The 17,354-nt window shown below is 48.6% G+C and overlaps 1 protein-coding gene across 1 annotated transcript in view; it reads left to right on the forward strand.

Moving 5' to 3' along the window:
• The first annotated feature begins 564 nt into the window (after positions 1 to 564).
• Positions 565 to 17,354, forward strand: part of CYP26B1 (cytochrome P450 family 26 subfamily B member 1) — a 36,446-nt gene continuing 19,656 nt past the window's right edge. The window contains exons 1-2 of the mRNA XM_084627116.1: positions 565 to 1,207; positions 5,662 to 5,886. Of these exons, the coding sequence (XP_084483242.1) occupies positions 1,004 to 1,207; positions 5,662 to 5,886 (429 nt within the window). The 5' untranslated portion in view covers positions 565 to 1,003. The remainder of the gene's footprint in view (positions 1,208 to 5,661; positions 5,887 to 17,354) is intronic.

Here is a 17,354-nt window from a genome sequence, read left to right on the forward strand (position 1 = left end):
CCCAGTCACCCCCCTCGCCCCTGTCCAGGTGAAAGCTGCGGCAAAAGCCCAGGGCTGGGAAAGATGCCCCCACATGGCTGAGCGATTGTTTGTTTCTCTCCTTGTTGTAGGTGTGGATTCCAGCAGACAGGAAAATGAAAAACTCAGTTTGATCCTTCTACAACTCTCCCTGGCTGTCTCCTTTCTGGGACTGAAGCCAAACCTCGCACGCTCCAGCGCCCGGTCTGCCTAGACGTTCACCCCGCCTCCAAAAAGTCCTCTGAAGTGAAGGGGGGGAGCAGCCAGCAGCTGGCTGCTTGCCCATTACTCAGCCTCCCTGCCTCTATATAAACACACACATTGACTTTCTTTTTTACTCAAACTCACATTGAGAGAGGCTTTAACAACCAAACCTCCCTCTTTACAGCAATCCAGTGGAGAAAAGTCTAGGGCTTACAATAACCAGCCTATATATAGCTATATAACTCGCTCTCTCTATTTATTTATATATATATATATATTTATATATATATATATATTTATATATATATATATATATTTAATTCCTGCTCCATCTCTCCAGATCTTTGCTGAATTATTTCACGATCTAGATAGATGCTATATTTTTCTGGCTTGCACTGGCAGCAAAGAGACCTATAGCATTTGCATAGGGTTTTTTCTTCTTCTTTCTTCTTCTTTCTTTTTAATTTGATTGCACACTCAGAGTTTGTGGGTTGTTTTTTTTTCTTTTTGGCTGTATGCTCTGTAAAAGTTGACTTTAAAAGTTTTCAGAGAGGGGAATCTTATTTTGCTGCTGGTGGTGGGGGGAAGAGAACCAGACACCTCCCTACCCCACCCCCCAAATTCTGATCTCCTCCCCCTTCCCTGCTCTGAGCTCACCTTCTATGAAGCGCTACAGTGGGTGACTTTTTATTTGCCTTTTTTTGGTGCCTGTGTGCGGTGCATTTCAGAGGGTTTGGGTTGTTTTTCCCCCCCTTCCCTCCTCCTCCTCCTCCTTCCAAATATGCTTTTCGAAAGTTTTGATCTGGTTTCTGCGCTGGCTACCCTTGCTGCATGCCTGGTATCATTGACTCTGCTCTTGGCAGTGTCCCAACAGCTGTGGCAGCTGCGCTGGGCAGCCACTCGGGACAAAAGCTGCAAGTTACCGATCCCTAAAGGGTCTATGGGATTCCCCTTAATCGGAGAAACTTTCCACTGGCTGTTACAGGTAAGGATTCCCCTTCCTTCATTTAAGGTGGTCTGGGACAATTGGTTTGCACCGGTGGGATTGCATCATGCGTTCTCGCAGGAGCAGGGGGCAGATTTCAGAGGCATTTTTATTCTGTGACGGGGCGGGGGGGGGTCGTTTTCAAAGCAGAGATGGAGGAAGCCTGTCGGTTGGCAACATTTTAGGTCCACGGCAAGCGGATTGCGTTGAGCTGCGGAGTGTTTTCTAGGCTTTCCTCCTCAAATCTCAGGTCGGTTTGAGGCAGGTCTCATACAGGAATTGCATTCGTTTAAATAGAATCGTGCATTTAAGAATCGGGACCATTTGCTGCTGGAGGAGGCAAACAATCTGGACCCTTGAAACGGTGTTTTATTGGCCACTAAAAAAAAAAAGAAGCGTGTCTCCTTCACAAATGATCCCCTCCGCCCAAGCAGAGGGCGAGGTGAACTGTGAACTTTTAAGATTTCAGGACGATGCTGTTTTCACGGCTGTAACGTTGCGGGTCCCATCATCGGCAGGGGCTGGGGTCAGCATGTAGGCACGGCTCTGCCCCGATGGGTACCTCTTAGAATTCTACCTAGGGAGGTGGTAGAATCTCCTTCCTTAGAGGTTTTTAAGGTCAGGCTTGACAAAGCCCTGGCTGGGATGATTTAACTGGGAATTGGTCCTGCTTCGAGCAGGGGGTTGGACTAGATGACCTTCTGGGGTCCCTTCCAACCCTGATATTCTATGATTCTATGAATGCCCTTGCAAACCAGCCTGGGAGTGAAAATGAGCCAAGTGGGTGCATAGCCCCTTTAAGGCTAGGACAGCTTCACATTAGTCCGCCAGGTAAAACCAGCTAATTTCTGAAAGAGGAAAAGGAGTATTTGTGGCACCCACGGGCAGCGGGGCGGCTTGTTGGGAAGACTGTCGATTCAGGAGCCATAGAAGGGAAGTGATTCTGGCTTGCAGGTTTCAGAGGAGCAGCCGGGTTAGTCTGTATCCGCAAAAAGAAGAGGAGGACTTGCGGCACCTGAGAGCCTCACACATTTATTTGAGCACAAGCTTTCGTGAGCTCCAGCTCCCTTCATCGGATGCTTTCGTCTGTACCCGTGTTTGCAGTTGTTGCCATAGATTAGCTGTATAAACAGTAGCACTGGGACCCACTGAAGTGGGAAGCCTTTGCAGGTAATCGTTAGATTAACCCGGGATTAGCCTTGTTAAACGCTGAACAGCGTTTTGTGGAATGTGACCACCCCTAGACCGAAAGACCTGGGATAAAGTCACCCCCGGGTGACGTGTGTGCTGGTCCAAGAACTAACTTTTAGCAGCACTGATGAAGTGTAGCTGGTTATTAAGGAACAATCCCCAATACCCCGTGAAAACACACTACAATCTGTTGTCAATAACGAGCGCTTTGAAGCGTACAGACCCTCTAAATTCAATATCCAGGCCGGTCGAGGCACAAATCTGTCGCTTTCATTCACTCCTCCGCTTAAATAGATTTCGACTGGCTTAGGAGGGAACCCGCCTGGAATTAGCAAATGTATTATTTCAAGGATGCTCTAACGAGCAGAGGGCAGATTTCATTGGTTGGTTGGGGAAGAGGCGGCTACACCGGTTTACACGTTCTTGGTTTCTGAGCGGATTCCTCCCCTCGCACAATTCGGTGCTCGCAACACATCCAATGCACCGGGCGGGCGCGTGTGCATGCCGGTCGCACCTTTCCCTCCCCCTCGGACCCCACCAATTCTAGCCATAACACACTCCGGCAGCGCCCAGCCAGAGACCCTCTCTTTCCACCCCAGCCTTGTAAAAGAGGAGAGCTCCAGCCTTCTGGCAGCCGCTAAAGAGTTAACCGCACGCTCTCAATGGTGCTTTATTTTTTAAAGAAATTTATCAGATTTTTACAGGGGGACCAGAAAAGGGTTCTCCCTTTCCACAGGCTCCATCCAAACAGAGTCCAGGGCTAAAAATACAAAATGTTGTATAAATTGGACTCGGCTCGAAACTCCTGCCACATAAAGGCAGCCTTTGTGTTGCAGTGGAAATGCTTTACAAATAACTCTTTATTAATGCCACAAAAAGCACTTTAATTATATTTACGCAGATCAAGAAACAGGGTCACCTGAAACATCGAAAATTCACAACCGCGCTTTTGTTTAAAAATAAACACCCCCCCCCCCCACACACACACAAACATCACTTCAGGTTGTGTAGCTACAATGGTGAAGCGCGGATCGCAACTTTCTCTTCCAAGCGATTGTATTTAAAGGGGAAGCTCCTTTTGCAAACTTGGTAGAAAGTTTCTCACAAGCGTTCTGAATTTTTTTTTGGGGGGGGGGGAGGGCAATTTTTTTTTGGCCGCCTTGTGTCGGACGACTCCTGCCCCTTTTCTACGACAGAAGAGCCTCCGCGCATGTGGGAAAGTTATTAAAACTCCAGAATCTGCAGCCGGACTTAGCCCAAGACAATTACACCCTTTAAAGTAATTCAGATTTCATGAAAAGTTTTAAAACATTGGTATCTTATGCAACTAAAATGTGTCTGGAGCAGCAAAGCAAGGAAGGGGGCAGTCAGTTATTTTGGTTTCCTGGATGAAGTGTTCTTTATGGGATACATCCTTGGTCCATTAAATCGGCCCTAATTGGAAGACTTGGTAATTAATTCACCCTGGCAGACAGAGAAGAGTAGCATGAAACAAATCTACCTGTCTTGGCAAGGACCTAGCAACTTACAACCAGTGTTCGTGCTGTTCCCTCTCAGGGTACTTTAAGTAAAGTCTGTGCATTCAGGACAAGGGGGTAGGAACGGGACGCCAAGATCTCAGCACGTTTCTTGTCGGGAGGTAGTGGATAAGATTATACAGCCGGTAATAGGAGGACTCCCTAACTTCATTAGGGCGCCAGGCAGAGAATACAGCGCCCAGGGTCCAGCACTCCCGTCAATTACGGGGTGCGGACAACAGGAGAGCTCTCCAAATTAGCCTGATTATCCAGGGAGCTTGAGTTTATCAAAAAGAAAAGGAGGACTTGTGGCACCTTAGAGACTAACCAATTTATTAGAGCATAAGCTTTCGTGAGCTACAGCTCACTTCCTCAGATGCATATCGTGGAAACTGCAGCAGGCTTTATATATACACAGAGAATATGAAACAATACCTCCTCCCACCCCACTGTCCTGCTGGTAATAGCTTATCTAAAGTGACAAACACGACCTCTTCGTCCAAGCTTCATGGGAGCCCGGCACCACCCCTGGTAGTCCAGCCTGGTAGGTTTAAGGGCACTTGATTTCTCGCAGCTCTGTAAAGCCGGGGCTAGATTTGTTCGTTCCCCCGGGCTGCCTCAGTCTATAGCCCCCACTTCCCCCCTCCGGTATGTCCCAACAGCCCCGTAGATCGAGATCATTTTACTAGCACTGGTTCCATGCCCCTTAATGGCCAATCCAGCCACGCTGGCCCCGAGTCTCGCTGGGACAGAACCACACGCCCTGCTGGTTTCACAGGACTCAACCCATCCCAGTTACCCCCGTCCAAACCATCACGTTCCCGCATCGCTGACCCATCGCCTCCCGCTACAGGGTGACGTCTCTCCTCGCTGACCTTCCGCACACACCGAGGGCCTCGGTCGCGTCTGACGCCCCAGAAAAGGGAGCCCCCTCCCCCAAGTCCACCTTCTTTCCCCAAACTTCTCCCCAGACCGCGCCCAAGACCTGCTTGGCCTCCGTCCAGTGATTTGTCTCTCCCTGCGCAGCAGCCCGTGTGTGCCTGTCTTTGCATTCCTCCTTGTTAGGCGGTGCAACTCCGGGAGGTTTCTTCTTCTTCTTCTTCTCTCTTTTAAACTGCTTTTCAATGCGTTCATCATAAATCCAAAGGGAGGGGGCTTGTGGGATCCCTTCTGTTGTTAGCCACTGGCTAGTGGCCATTCTGGTTTTAATAGCTGTCAGTTCGTGAGGGGCTGCAAAGTACATGGATGGTCTTGGAAGAAGTTCCTTTGACTGGGGTTAAAGGAGCCTTCCCCCTCCCCTTGGGGGTGAATCAAAGGTCACGGGGGGGTGTGCCTCTGCAGGCCCATAATCTGTTTCCCCCCACAATATTTTCCCGGATCTTTAAACAGAGAGAGCGAGCTTTTGACAGGGATACATTTTCCTGGCTGGGCCCTAACATTGGAAAAGCCAGTACATCGCACGACCCCCCGCCCCTCCGCATCCGAGCGCTGGGAAATCCCAAGGAGCTCCTTGTAGGGCATTCCCCGGCTGCCACCTCAAGCTGGAGCCGGGCTAGCCCGAGGGAAGTGGGGACAAGCGGTGAGAAGAGAGAGGACCCTCCCATCCCTTTACTGACATTTGGCTTTAAATAAAAGTCGCAGAGATCTCAATAAAGGTGTCTGTCTTTAGGGATCAAAGTCGGTGCCTGTTCGGGGCCCATAAGGGATTCTCTGTCCTCAGGCTCAGTGTCCGTGTGTCTGTCCTAGGGTTCCTGCTTCCAGTCGTCCAGGAGGGAGAAATATGGCAATGTCTTTAAGACTCACTTGCTGGGACGCCCCTTAATCCGGGTGACCGGCGCCGAGAACGTGCGGAAGATCCTGATGGGAGAGCACCACCTGGTGAGCACGGAGTGGCCCCGGAGCACCAGGATGCTCCTAGGACCCAACACGGTGGCCAACTCCATCGGGGACATCCACCGGCACAAGAGAAAGGTAAGAGGCCCTCAACCCACACTCACAGGGAGCAGCGGGGGCAGGAGGGGGGAAAGACTAGGTTGCCCCCCACTCCCGGCTGCACGGGGGCAGCGAGTTTAGTGCCTCGTCCACCCTCAAACCCCGGGGTGCTCCAGCCAGGCGAGTGGGCTCCTGTCCCAGAGCTCCCCCGGTAGCTGGGTCCCTGCTCCGCCTCAGCAGGGGGAGAGGGGGGCACGGGCACTGCCCTCCCCCAGCTCCGGGGTGGGGTGGGGTGGGGTGGGGCAGCAAACTTGTGACCCTGGGTCCCCCCCCCACCCCCGCACGTGGGTGCCCCCAGCAGAGTCGCAGCGTTCGGATAATGGAACGCGGCAGGGTGAGCGTTCGAAATTCCGAACGCTGCCGGCTGGCCCGCGAGTCCTTTGAGGAATTTAAAAGGGCGATGGAGAGATGTGAGTGGGCCCGGGGGGAGGTGGTGGTGGGAGGACAGGGCTGGCAGGCGGCTGGTCCGGGCTTCCCCGCAGCTCTGCATCCCCGCCAGGAGAAGGGCGATCTCCGCGGGGCTCAGCAAACCAGGGCCCGCCCGGCCGAGCTCCAAGCTCGACTGCTAGGAGGGCGATGCTGGTCGAGCTCAGCCCAGGGCGGGATGCCTGCAGCCCCCGCTTCTTTCTGAGGCGGATCGCGGGCTGGGGAGCGCGGGGAGGAGATTCGGGATCGTCAGCGCTTCTGGATTTATTCGTGGACTTACTATGGGTCTGTTGGGCGGGGGGGGGGGAGGAGGGGAGGAGAGAGAGACTGGGGAGGACACAGAGCGGCACATCCTACCCCCCTTCCTGGGGCTCCCCTTCCCCAATTGCAGCTGGTGGCACGTGTGACGTGAACCGCTGTAACCTGAAAACCGATCCACTTCTGTCCATCAGCTCCCCTCTTAAAAGGGCAACGCCAGGGCTGTGCCATGGGGAGAGAGGTGGGCGGGGGAGGCTGTCCCTGTCCCTGTGAATGAGAGGGGAGAAACAGCCTCATTAGTGATCAGTGACGTTGTTATTTCAAAGGCGCAGGACGGTGCTGCCCCGCCCCGAAGCCAGGAGTCAGAGAAGCTGTCTCCAGCCAGCACCCACTGGTCCCTTACAGGGTGTTTCCAGCAGTCTCTGGCTTTCACCTGTGCTGAGCTCTCTCTTTTGTTATAGAGCTTCATCAGCATGCCGGGCATTGCACTGAAGGCAGGAGGCCTCCTAGGGCTAGGTCCTGATCTCAGTTAGGAAGGGTTGAAATCAGATGCTGTCGGACTGACTTCAGATTCTGATTCCCAGACCGACCACCAGGGTAACCTGGGAGCAGAACCTGTCCCTCTGTCTTCCTCTGCGACCTCTGTGTAGCCCAGCATGCCAACAGCTCTCTCATAATAATACACCTGATCTAAGCACGGAGGAAAGGGTAATTATTAGAGTATACACTGTAGGGAACCATTGCCTTCAGGAGAATTACCCTGGAATAACCGAGATTAGGGTCACAGCATTTGCTCCACCCTAGAGTTTACAGTCCCAGGCACCAATCCTGCGGTGCGTTCCTTGCAGGCAGAATTTCTGCTCCCGGGCGGAAATTCTACACAGAGCTCATGGCATGATCTGGGCGTTAGCAGACAAACACTGGCATTCGGGCCCGTAAGACACTGCATTAGCAGGAGATGGTGGCCTGATCTCAAGGTAGTGCAGATTTGTACTGTGGGTTGCACATAGATTACAGAGGGGCAATTGGATCCCCCTCGTATCCTTTGATTCTCACCGCAAAATAGGCTTTTTCTGACCTTTCTTTCATTTGGACAGTAGAATGAGAGACAAAATATATAAGACAATAACCATTATCTCACAATAGTGCTGCATGCTGAATGGACCCCGGTATTGGATACTGTTGCATACTGAAGACCCATAATGGTTTATTGACCTTGCCTTCTCTAACATAAACACAAAGGTGTGTGTGCGGGGGAACCCTACCAAAACAAAATACTCTTCTCTGCACGCTTTCCCCACTGGGGAGAAGATGAGAGATGTTAGTCCCATCTCTTAATGCACTACTGGAAGATGTTCGGACACTCCGGTGATGAGCACAGTATAAGAACCTACACAGAGTTGAGTAGAATTCATTATATCTGATTCCAGTTTGCAAATTTGATTTGTTGTGGGTTATTTTTTTTTTTTTTTTGTACATAGCAATGCGCCCCATTGTAGTATCAGGATGTGGGTGTGATACTGCACACAAAAAGAGATGACCCTGCTCCCTCTAGGATGGGGGCGTCGCTTGGGATGTTTGAGGGAGAGGAGAGGAGGCCTGGTTATACATTGCTGAAAAAAGCGAAGCTAACTTTGGGACGGCTGCAGGAAGGAAACCGAGCTGTGCTGAAGCCTGCAATTTCAGCTCTCTCAAGTTTCCTATTGAGGAAGGGGGCAGAGTCAAACAATTACGTGAAGGTCTGTCTAAATATTTTTTTGTTTCCCTTCGGGAAGGAAAGATGTTTCTTCTTTATTGCAAACAAGGGGGGGCGTGAGGACCTTTGGCTGAAATCTCAGTAGGCGGAAGCTTTAATAAAACCATGAAGTTTAGACCTCAGGAAAAATTATAGAGGGGTCGGGGAAGAGAGTAGGTTATGGGAATGAGGTAATGGAAAGGGAATACACTTAAAAGGTCTTTGCACCTGCCTATAGAGCCCTTCAGGTTTACTAATGATTTGTACCTCAACTGAACACTGAGGCGCTGACATCAGAACTTGACTGATAAGCATTTCACAAGGGGAGTTTTCCATCCTATGCCTTTTTTCTCTCTCTCTCGACACATTAAACCAGTTACTTTATTTTTACCGAGGGGGAACAACATCCCCTAGATGCAGGCCAAGTTTTGTGAGTGTGGGAAGGGACGGCATGTTAAGATCCAAATTCCCCAGCTCCCATGGTTTGGTTCCACATCTGATCCAAAACTTGGGGGCCTATTTTCCAATTAGGATGTGGCCAGAACCTTATGACACCAAATATTCTCACAAGATTTTGACTTGAGCAGAGTTGAAATCAAATAAGATTTTGGTGTCATCCGAACCCTATACACTGTTTCCTGAGCTAGTCTACGCCTACTTTCCATTTGAATTCTGGCTGACATCATAAATAAAAACAAGCTGCCTTCAAGGATTAGGGGCCTGGGGAATGGGGGCGAGGGAGAAGGGAGAATGAGAGACATTTTTAAATGCTAACCATTTTTTAATGAGGTATTTTCTTGTGGTGACTGTTAAGCTTTCTCTTTCAGTAACATCCACTATTGTACCAATAGATTAAGCTTGCTGGATCAGTTTCCTTTGAAAAAGTTTAGTCTGGTTCCCTTGCCTTCCCTAGTCTGCTTTTCTCAATTATTGTTTTCTTGATTGTCAGCATCTGGTGTGTTTCACGACCTTAGGTGTGTGCCCAAGTGATTTCCCTGCATCAGTGTAACTATTTACCTGGCAGTCACTTGAATAATATTTTTCCATGCACACAAGGATGTCCTTGCCCTGGATGGGAGGCAGTTCCAAGTAAGTTACTCCCTTGGAGATCAGACAAACATGTTTCAAATAAGAAGAAAACAAAGATCACTTTGTTCTTGGTTGTATCTCTGTACTCTGGCTGGAGAAGACAAGATGATGACCAGCCCAAGGTCCTATCAGGCCAGGTGCCCTGCCAGAGATGGTAGTCTCAGGTTTCTTTTGGATAAAGCAGTCTCGCTCCGAAGCTGCTATTTGTTTTGCAATTATTATTATTATTTTTTAACTCTTCTCATCCTGCTATTGGGGTTGAAGGGAATGTTAGCAAGAATGTGCTTCAGGGCTTATGAGGAAGTGGAAGCCATACACTTAGGACAACTTTAACAATCTAGGCTATGTGGCAGGGTTTCTCCGGTGCCTTATCGACAGAAGATGATGTGTTACATCATCTAGTCTATCCCCAGTGGAGTGCCAAATGAAGGATGATTGTTCTCTGCAGTATTCCTCTCCTGTGCTTTGTCCATTCCAGGTCATAATGTCTCAAGCAATGAGAATGTTTTAGGTGAAGCAGAGCTACTGGGAAGTAGGGGTTAGAAACAGGATCTGGGAGCTAGGTCGATTAGGTACTTCTGTTCTGAGCTTTGCCATGCGATCTTGGATCAGGTTCTTTTCCCAGCCCTGCCACAGCCTGTGATCTTGGACAAATCACTTGATTTCTCTGTGCTTGAGGCTTTAATCTCTTAACATTTGTAGAGGGCTTTGAGATCCTGGGATGAAAGGTGCTAAAGAAGAACAAAGTATTCTTATTACGCCATATTAAAAAGTCTGTAGCTATGGCAGCTCACGGCCTTCCCCTCCCCCATTTATTAAGACTCCTCCGCAAGAGGTTGTCCAAGTGAATATAAACTGGCGAAAGCTCGCCTTTGGGAAATTCACTTATCAGTCTTTATTGGAGTGTGCACCTGTGGCTAAAGAAGCAGAACCAAACAGCTCAGGGGCTGGGGTGGAAAGGTGAGAAAGGAGCTGTGTGCAGTGTCCTTGGTGGGACTGCACACTTCAGCAGTCACATCTGTTTATGGCTGATATCAGCAAAGGTGGCTTCACCCTTGGCCCAAGATGAAACCGAGGGATAAGAACATTTGCAAGCCCTGGGGGCCCCAGATCAATATGTACCTAGCGGTTGTTACTGCTGTTGGATCACAGGGTTTGCACTGAAGTCAGAGAAGAATGCTAGCTGGCTTTCATAGAATCGTAGAATATCAGGGTTGGAAGGGACCTCAGGAGGTCGTCTAGTCCAAGCCCCTGCTCAAAGCAGGACTAATCCCCAACTAAAATCATTTCCAGCTTTGGGCTTATGCAGCAAACTAGCACCAACCCCAGGCACCCACGTGGAGGGAGCTTGTAAATATACAGTATGCCACTTCAAACCGAGCACATGAGAATGAAAATAGCTACTGTAGCCGAGGCTCACACCTGCTAGGGTGTGTGATCAGGCACAGAAAACACTCCAGTGGGGCAGCTGTTACAAATACAGGAGCTAGTTTTCCCAGCTGGGGGATGCTGTTGTAATGTTGTTGTTGTTTTTTTATCATAGCTTCTCAGAGCCCGTCATGGACCAGGGCCCCATTGTGCTAGGCATTGGACAAACCCAGAACAAAAGAACAGCCCCTGCTCTAAATTGCTGTCTGTCTAAGCATGAGACACCCCTTTCCCGAAATCATATGCTGTCTCCATAGTAGGCAAAGACACGCTGTTCTTCCATCCCTTTGCCAGTACAGGATTGTGCCCTGCACCACAGCACATTTGTTTAAGGACCGGATTTTTCATAGTGGCTGAGCATCTGTCTCTCCCACCGAAATCCCGGATGCTGATCACTTTTTAAAATCAGCTTCTCAGTGCCTCGGTTGATAGGAGTTCTTGCCACTGAACAGTTCCACACATGTCTGCCGGATATTTAGTTTATTATTTTTCCTTTGCTCAGTCTTACCCCCGGGGCTATCCCTTCTTAGATCACCCTAAACAATTCTTCTCTCTCTTTGGTGTTACCCCAATTCAGTCTCTGAAGTGCTTGTCAGACTGATGTCATACCCCAGGCTTGGTCATCCTCACTGCTCACATTCACTCTATTTCGAGGCTTCTAATAAATCCTTTCAGTCCCTTGCTCATTTTTCAAAAAAAGAAAAGGAGTACTTGTGGCACCTTAGAGACTAACCAATTTATTTGAGCATGAGCTTTCGTGAGTACTCCTTTTCTTTTTGCGAATACAGACTAACACGGCTGTTACTCTGAAACTTGCTCATTTTTGTTACACTTCACTCAGTTCCCCTTAATGTATTGGCACCTCTCTGGTTCCTAACCACTCAGAACTGAATACTGTGTCCTCCATGCCATAGAGAGAGGGCAGTGTTTATATATTTAAATATTATAGACTGAATTCTATTCTCATTTACACTCGGACAACTCCACTGAAGTTAATGCAGTTGCTCTGGTTTTATACCAGCGTATGCTAAAGCAGAATCGGGCCCTATGCATTTTAGGGTTGGCAAACGATTTGGGTCCTGGGAGGACATGACCTCAAATCCATATTTACCTGTAAGAGATGAGTAGAAAAATCTGCTCTGTGGTGGGGTTTAGAGGAAATGGGTTTGTGTTTTCTAAAATGTGAATGACCAATAAGGAAATTTAAGTAACATGAATCACATGCTTCTATGAATAATAATAGTCTCTGCAGCCAAACTTAGCTCGCAAAAAAAAAAAAAAAATGAAATTGCAAAGGCTCTCAGCTCTTATGCTTCAGGGCATAGAGAGGTCATCCAATTGGGGTCAGGAAGGAATTTTCTCTTGCATGGGGTAGTATTGTATAAGTAGGTGCATTATGGGGTGAAGGGTAACACCTTCTTCTGAAACATTCAGTATTGATAACAGGATCCTAGTTTAGACAGACTCTTGGTCTGTTCCAGCATGGCAGTCCTAAAAACAGACAGAGCTGGCTCAAACCCCACCCCCTCACCCCAAGATGGGTAGAAGTCCTGGACCCTGGGAGTTCTGGAGGAAGCAAACTGTGGCATAACAAGTGGCCTGCTTTGTCTCACTGCTCCGGTGTCCAAAACTACAGCATTCGTTAACACACCATAGTTAATGTTCTGCCTCGAAGGCATACAAGTGTTGAGCTTATTAGCACCAAGCAGAAAGGTCTGAGGCTTTAATATAGTTTGCGAGAGGATTAAGAACACAAAAGGGGCCATAAATTTACAACCAAATACAAACCAGCTGCTGTGGGAAGGGGCAAAGGGAGGGGGGTGGGAAGGTACCTTTTCCCATCATGAAAGCCCTGATCCAAGTTCTTAAAATATTTTACGTTTCCATTGAACCCTTTCGTCCTTGTTGCCGTGGAGTATAAATCATACGGCGGAAAGGAAACCATCCCCTGCGTCCTGAGCCAATGGGGCCAGATCCTCAGCTGGCGTGAATCAGCATGGCTCCATTGACTTTTCAGCTGGTACATCTGTGGAGCCATGCCACTTTGCACCATTAGGGGATCTGGCCCAATGAGTTTTAGTTCACATGCAAAGGGCCTGATGCAAAGCCCGTTGGAGGCAGTGGAAAGGCTCCCATTGACTTCAAAGGGTGCAGGATCATGTCCCGACTGAGAGATTGTCACTGAGGCTGGCTCCCTGAGTTTAGACCGGATCTGACTCTCAGAGAAAATCCAGGGTAACTCCAGTGGCTTTCACAAAAACACCAGTGTGGATGTTGCCTTTTTTGCATTTTCATATGTCTTGCAACCTTTAAGGATGCTTTCGAGTGCAATCCCTTTGGTCATACGCCAGCAATCGTACAGATATCCTGGGAGCACAGGCCTCTTTAAGCAGGCCACCTTGCGTTCCTCCACCTTCCACTAGAGCCCTGTTTAACCAGCTTGGGCAGTTGACTTCCCTTCTCTGTTCCTCCATTTCCCCATCTGTAAAATGGGAATGAGGATTCTGATCTCCTTTGTAAAGCGCTTTGAGATCTGCTTATGAAAAGCGCTATACGAGAGCTGGGTATTATTACTATTATCCAAAGATGCCAGAAATCCTCTGAGACATCTAGAAATTTAAGGTAGTGCTTTACCCCAAATGCTCTTTGCCTATCCTGGAAACACAACCGTCTCTAGGGTGCAACATGGCAGTGGTTCAACAGTGTACAGCAACAAAGCAGGACAGGGAGTATAGAATGCCATGTACAAATCACAGAGATTGGGTAGGAACTTTAAGTCATCTAATCCATCCTCCACTTCTAAGTTTCTCAACTACCGACTCTATTTAGGTTGTGTTATCCCACTCCTCACTTAGACTGGAAGAGTGCTCTTCCAGTCTAAGGAATCTTGCTGTCAGGAAGTTTTTCTTGTGATTCTGCTTCCATTTTCCTGCTCTTAATTTCATGCGGTTACTTCTAGTTGCATTATTCTCCGCTGCCTTGCGCTGTTCTTTACGCCTGTGCAAAGTGCCGAGGGAATACTCCCAAGAATGAAGGAATCTTAATTATCGATGGAAATTGAAGCGTGATTAAGCATTAGCACCCGTGTACCGGGATAAATATGATAATTGCCAGGGATGTGTTGGATGTAGCTCTTGGGAACTCTCCCCTCCTGCTTGAAGATTCAGACAACAAAGCTGAAGTCCAGGCTGGGGTGATGTCCCCGTCTCTGATGGAGTCACCCTCATCTTTGGATCCTGCTAATCCATCCCTGCCTGGTGCTCATAAGAGCACATTTATTCTGCCTTTTAGAACGGGCCAGATTGCATTACACAACAGATATTTTCTCAGGGTTGGAGTCTCCTAACCTACTATAAGGGCAATGGACAGAGAGACGCTGGCTATTATCCTTCCCAAATACACTCAATGGGATTCTCTGCTACTCCAAGTCTAGCCTGGCGTCTCGGAAACTCACCCTGGAAAAAAAATCAAACGATCCATCTGGGCTGGGGGGCCCTGGGCTCCTTGTTAGCTGAGCAGCAGCTCTTGACTGGGGATCAGTGTGTGAGCTAATTTAGCTTTTCCGGCCACAGGTGTCCCTGCAGCTGTATCACCCGGTGGCCCATACCAGTGTGGGTCACTGACTTCACCAAGGATATATGTTGAAGGTTCAAGAGGGGATAAAAATAGAACCCATGTTGCTGAGTGAGGTTAGGGCCCTGGTAATATTGTGACTTATCAGACTTAGGGAAAGGCTTTGATTTCTTGGTGCTCTAGCTGCATTTGTACATCTTGCTGGGGAAAGGGGCTGGATTGACAGCCCTGGGGGCCTGTATTTATCCACAGAGCAGGTACAATACAGGCAGGGTTGGGGTCACTTCTCCCTACATGCTGGCTTAGTAATGTGCTTCACCGGAGACTTCAGTCTCCCATGGTCACTGAGCCAGGTGGGAGGATTGCGGGGGAGGTTGGGATGTAAAGCATGACAAACCGGGACTGGACAGAGATGAGAGAGCTCCCCTCATCTAGGCGAATGAAAACCCTTTGGATGGGTCATAGCATTGGGCCGCTGCTGACATGTAGGTTTCAGGCTTTGTATCCTGATCCCCATAAGGCAGCCAGTCCCCATTTCTGACGGACGCTTGGAAAAAAATGACCTATGTTGTTAGGGCCTGATCGACAGTTCACTGAAATAGTGGAAAGACTCCCATTGGTTTGGATGGGCTTTGGAGCAAGTCCTTAGCCTTCAGAACCAAGGAAGCAGTGGGTTTTCAGGACAGCTGATCGGAAATTGGAAATATCCATTAATTTGTTTTCCTTCCAAAGTGGAACAACCCTCCCCCCGAAATTTCCCACGAAATGAAAATTCTGAAAAATTTTCAGCTTGAAACTATCAAAACATTTTGTTCTGCTAACGCTGAACTGTTTTGTGGCAGTTGTGTTGAAACGTTACATTACAATATAAAATATTTATCTATATTTGTAATTTATAGCTCCAGTATAGTATTACAATTTTAATTTTAATAGGATATCAAAGCGGAAACAAAATAAATGGAGACGAATTGAAACAAGGAAAAGTTGGAATGGTGCATTTAAAATTTTTCCGGCCAAAAATTTAATTACAACCTACACATTCCTGCAAAACATTTCCATGCCGATGACGCTGCACTTTCCGATGGAAAACTGTTCTCTCAAGAATTTTCAAACCAACTCTAGCTTCCAGTAATGGTCCCTTGAGGCCGACAGCAACCTCTTTGGCTTTGACCCTTGTCACTTGGGGTCCCTACTGCAACCGGATTCACTGCTCTCTCATCCTCCCCTGGGAGAAATTTCTGCATTACACACCCCACTGGCAGGCTCAGGGAATGCTGGGCTTTGATGAGCAAACTCCGTGTAGTTCAGATTCTTAGCTTCCACCTTACCAATGATCTCTCAAGAGGCTGTAAATCCCTCCAATAATGTATTTGCCAATTGATGACAATATACCACTGAGGAAGATGGGAATGGGGGATGGGAAGGGCCGCTCTAAAAGGCTACTCATCAATTCCGGCATGCGGCACATGGCATCAGTCTTGTTCAATGATATTCCAGCCAGCGGCTCTTTATGATGATCTCTTGCACAGCACAAGTGAGCTGTAGCTCACGAAAGCTTATGCTCAAATAAATGTGTTAGTCTCTAAGGTGGCATCAAGTCCTCCTTTTCTTTTTGGAAAGGCAGTGATCAGCCTCCTATCTTTGCTCTGTGTGTGTGTGTGTGTGTGAAATGAAGAAGCCCATTTATGTACATTTCCAGGGGTAAAAATAGCAGCTGAAAAAGTATTTTTCAAGTATTTTTCTTTTGAACACCTTTGGCTTGGCGGCCTTGCCTGTGACTGCTCAGTGCCCGGCAGCATCTTACTTTGTTTTCCCTTCCATTTGAGCTTGCGGTTCCATAACCACTCCTGCTCGTGAGCCTGGCAGCCAGATCTGAAAATATTGGTATGTAAGATTTGCAAGGTCATTGAGCCATCAAGTCGGGTATCCTGCCTCTAGCCGTGGCCAAGAACTGATGCTTTGGAGGAAGGAGGACATCTACTATAATGTGGCTACAATTGGGAAGGCAGGGTTGGAGCAAATACTTGTCTGGCCCTTGACTGAGGTGAATAAACCTCTTGTGTCAAGGTTTAGAAACTGTTTGGTGTTTCCTGGGCTCATGCTGAGAGCAGCGGGTAGCTGAGACACAACCACTGTAGCCAAAGTAGCCTTTGGAGCTCAACAGAGAGTGTTGTGTTAACATGCCATCAGCTTATTCATTTTCTAGGACTGGACCAACAACTCAGGGGAGGCAGGGAATACGAACCTGTCCTAGCTGGCACCGGCTCCAAACATTGCAGGGGCGAGTCTGATGGACGCAGGTCATGCCTAGGGAGCACTGAGTCACCACTCCTGGGAGAGCCATGTTCCAGAGGCCTGTTCTCGAAGTGCAAAGAGGCCAGTCCTCTTCCTATGGGGCTTTTCATTAACAGTCTTTGTTCCCTCCTCTTCCGGGTTGAGGAGCAGGAGGAGAGCAACTCTGGGTCTAGTGGTAGTGAAATCAGGAGGCCTACTGCCACTCCGTTGCTGGTTTGAGTCCCACACAGGTCTGTTGTGATTGCCAGATGACTGTTGAGTGGCCGACGTGAAACGGATCTCAATCTGGCTCCTGCTGGACATCGGCGTCAGCAATAGCCGAGGTCAGGAACTGAATGGGCCATGGAGACTGAGCTCCTCACCCGTTCCGAGAGGCCAGGGTTGAGGCACATTGGAGTGGGCAGTGTGGTGAGAACTGCACTGTCACTGGATAAATGGAGGGTTTCGTTCTCAGGGCCTGAAAAGAACCTGTGCATGCACTAAACTCCCCTTAAACCAAACCGGTTTCAAACAAGGTAACTGTCCATGAAAACACTGTGGGTACGAGCCAAAGGCGTATAAAGGGATGCTGCTGCTTCTCTCTGCTGTGCCTCAAGGAATAGCTGCAATGCAATAGGCCTGGTGGGGTCACATCAGACAGGGA

Source organism: Lepidochelys olivacea (genome assembly GCF_965140295.1).
Source record: "Lepidochelys olivacea isolate rLepOli2 genome assembly, chromosome: 4".
Lineage (NCBI taxonomy): Eukaryota > Metazoa > Chordata > Testudines > Cheloniidae > Lepidochelys > Lepidochelys olivacea.